General features: G+C 34.0%; 1 protein-coding gene across 1 annotated transcript; it reads left to right on the forward strand.

Moving 5' to 3' along the window:
- Positions 1-717: 717 nt before the first annotated feature.
- LOC121990759 lies at positions 718-1,868 on the forward strand. The gene is made up of 2 exons (XM_042544834.1): positions 718-1,005; positions 1,059-1,868. Exons 1-2 carry the CDS (start codon positions 718-720, stop codon positions 1,866-1,868), a joined length of 1,098 nt encoding a protein of 365 aa, XP_042400768.1.
- Positions 1,869-3,111: the final 1,243 nt, after the last annotated feature.

Raw genomic sequence — 3,111 nt, forward strand, 5'->3', positions numbered from 1 at the left:
TAATCCTATCCTGTCTCTTGGTCATAATTAGCAGTTCAAATTTTTTTTGTCCCCATGTATCCTACTGATCGGACAGATTAAATTACATCTCAAGACATCATGACATCCTTAAGAAGTGTACAATATTCTCATGATGTACAAGATATCCTTTAAATATAATTTGGTCCGTTTAAAAAATGACACGAAGACATAAAAATTTAGGGACAAAGAATTTGAACTCCATAATTAGGCATTACAATCAGGCGTTACCTAGGAATACCGTTGATTTTTTTTTTCTTTTTTATTGCATATGTAAACTAAGGATGGATTTCTTACCTACTACGCATAAATTTAGATTATATTTAAGGTAAAAAATAATTAAAATGATAAAAGACCTTGCTAGATATTTTTCCAATTAACTAAAAAAGGAAATGAATTTAACACAACTATAACAAGTAATCTTAATTTTCTAAAAAAAAATAAACATACGGAATTAGAAACAGTTTAAATCAAATATAAATTTAAACAGGAATTTATTTTATGCTATTCTAAAAATAATTTATAAAAATAGAATATTTCCTTATTATACTAATAATTTGTAACGAATTAATAAGTTAGATATCGATTTTGATTTATTCACACGTGAATATAAAAAAGGCACACTAAGCAAGGAAGAGGGGGATTATCCGATTCAATTCTCTTGTTGCCACCGCCGTCGCCATCTCTTCTTCTTCCTAGATGTCTACTTCTTGGTCGGAGATTCCTACAGATCTCTTATACTTAATCTTATCCAAGCTCTCGATCCACGACCTCTTTTGCTCCGCCGCCGTATGCTCACATTGGTCTGCCGTGGTTGATAAGGTCCGCCGCAGCCCCGGTGATCAACTTCCTCAAATCCCATGGCTTGTGCCGGAAGAGCAATTCCTCATAGATGGAAAATCTAACAATCGAAACAACTACAACTTCTTCAGCTTAGCTGAGGGCCGCGTGTATGATATCCCGAGCCCTTCTCGCATCCTCAAGGATGTCGTCGATCTTCCCATGGTTGGCTCATAACCGTCAGCGATGTTAGCGTGCAGCTCCTGAACCCTATCACCCGCGCGCATATCAACCTTCCTAATTTCCCCACCGTGGACGACCAGAATTTGGAGGCCGTCAAGGCGGTGTTGTCCTCAGATCCCTCCAAAGGCGGAGATTACTTCGTCGCCTTTGTGTTCTTCTGCCCTTCTACGCAGAAAGAGTTTTTGTTCTTTGTTAATGCAGAGGATGAGAAGTGGAAGATGATAGCTGGAGGTGATTATTACTATGATGACATAGCCTTTCACGGTCGTCACAAGAGCAAGCTCTATGTGGTGGTAGGAGATGATGAACACGACGAAGTGATGGTAGTGGCGTATGATCTCATCACGCCGGATTCGACTCTGACATCGACGCCGGTGGTAGCTCTGTCGGACATCATTTCGTATTTTGATATCGTCTGGTATTTTCTCTGCACGTCTTCGGATGATGATCTACTGCTCACACGGATCATGACGAAAAAATCAAAAAAAAATATTTACGAATTGGAGGTTTGGAAGATCGATACAGAGAAATGCGTTATCAGCACAATGAATAATTTGGGGGAGTATACTCTGTTCTTGAGCGCGGCTTCTTCTCTTTGCATTGATACGTCTTCGTTGCCGGATTTGAAGTCGAACTCCATTTATATCTCTATTGACTTGTATAGTATTGGCATTAGTGAGAACTGGATTTACAGCATGGAGGACGAAAGGTTCACCTCATTGAGTTTGCCGGCATTATCATATCGAAAGCGACGACGGCGGCGGCGGCGGCCAGTACTAGTTTGGTTTGCACCCAGTATTGCATTGAATGCGGATCCAATATTGTAAACTTAAAGCTTTCATTTTTTTATATATATATATATATTTTCTAATATTAGGAATTGATTTTAATTATTGTAGGATTATATAAACTCATATATAAACATTTAATTTTGAATATAAGAAATTGTTGTTCTATTTTTTCTCTTTCACTTGTTTAAGGTAATGCTTGTTTAAGTTTCATATCTCGTACCTAGGTGAGTTTATAACCACCGCAATCAATTATTGAGAAAAAAAAAACTTCTAAATCATCATAAACTCTCATTGTTAGACCTTTAAACGAACTAAATATTCAAGAATAAGTTTATTATTCTGTTTGATGAAAATATGTTTATATTCGTTCGATATATGTAAAATCAATTAAATAAACATGCTTGAACAACTCGGTTAACTAAATAAATAAGTTTGAACATTTATATGATCAGTTCGTTAATGTTCGTGAAGAACGTTCGTGAACAACATTTATAAACACTATTTGTGAATAACATTAGTGAATAATGTTTATGAATCGTGTTTATCAATAAAACTTTTATCAACTTGCAAAATAAATAAAGAAACTTCCAAAATGAATAAAAAAATTTAAATTATCAAGTTCAATAACTAATCAAACAAGCTTAATATGTAAAAGTTTCAAACAATTAAACAACCTTAAATTGAGAGCTTGATAGCATCTAAATGAACTAAGTTTAAGTCAAGCTTAACAAAAATTTTGCTCATAAAAAAAAAACAAGTCAAGCTTGAAGAATTATGTTAATAGCTTGGTTCATTTTAGACTCGACTCGACTTAATTTGGTTACCTTATCAAATAAGTTTGAACATCAGAAAACTTGGCTCAGCTCGACTTAGCTTAGCTTTGCTTGTTTACCGCCATAGTCATCATTGACTACCACAATCAACTATTTGAAATAAACTTAGTGAACCTTCCCCAACTCCCAGTTTAAAATGAATCGTGTTTATCAATAAAACTTTTATCAACTTACTAAATAAATAAAGAAACTTCCAAAATGAACAAATAATTTTATATTATCAAACTCAATAACTAATCAAACAAGCTTAAAATGTAAAAGTTTTAAACAATTAAACAACCATAAATTGAGAGTTTGATAACATCTAAATGAACTAAGTTCAAGTCAAGCTCAAACCAAAATTTAGCTCATAAAAAAAGTAAGTCAAGCTTGAAAAATTATTTTAATAGCTTGGTTCATTTTAGACTCGACTTGACTTAATTTGGTTACCTTATCAAATAAGTTTG

The sequence above is a fragment of the Zingiber officinale genome, chromosome 6B (genome assembly GCF_018446385.1).
Source record: "Zingiber officinale cultivar Zhangliang chromosome 6B, Zo_v1.1, whole genome shotgun sequence".
NCBI classification, from domain to species: domain Eukaryota; kingdom Viridiplantae; phylum Streptophyta; class Magnoliopsida; order Zingiberales; family Zingiberaceae; genus Zingiber; species Zingiber officinale.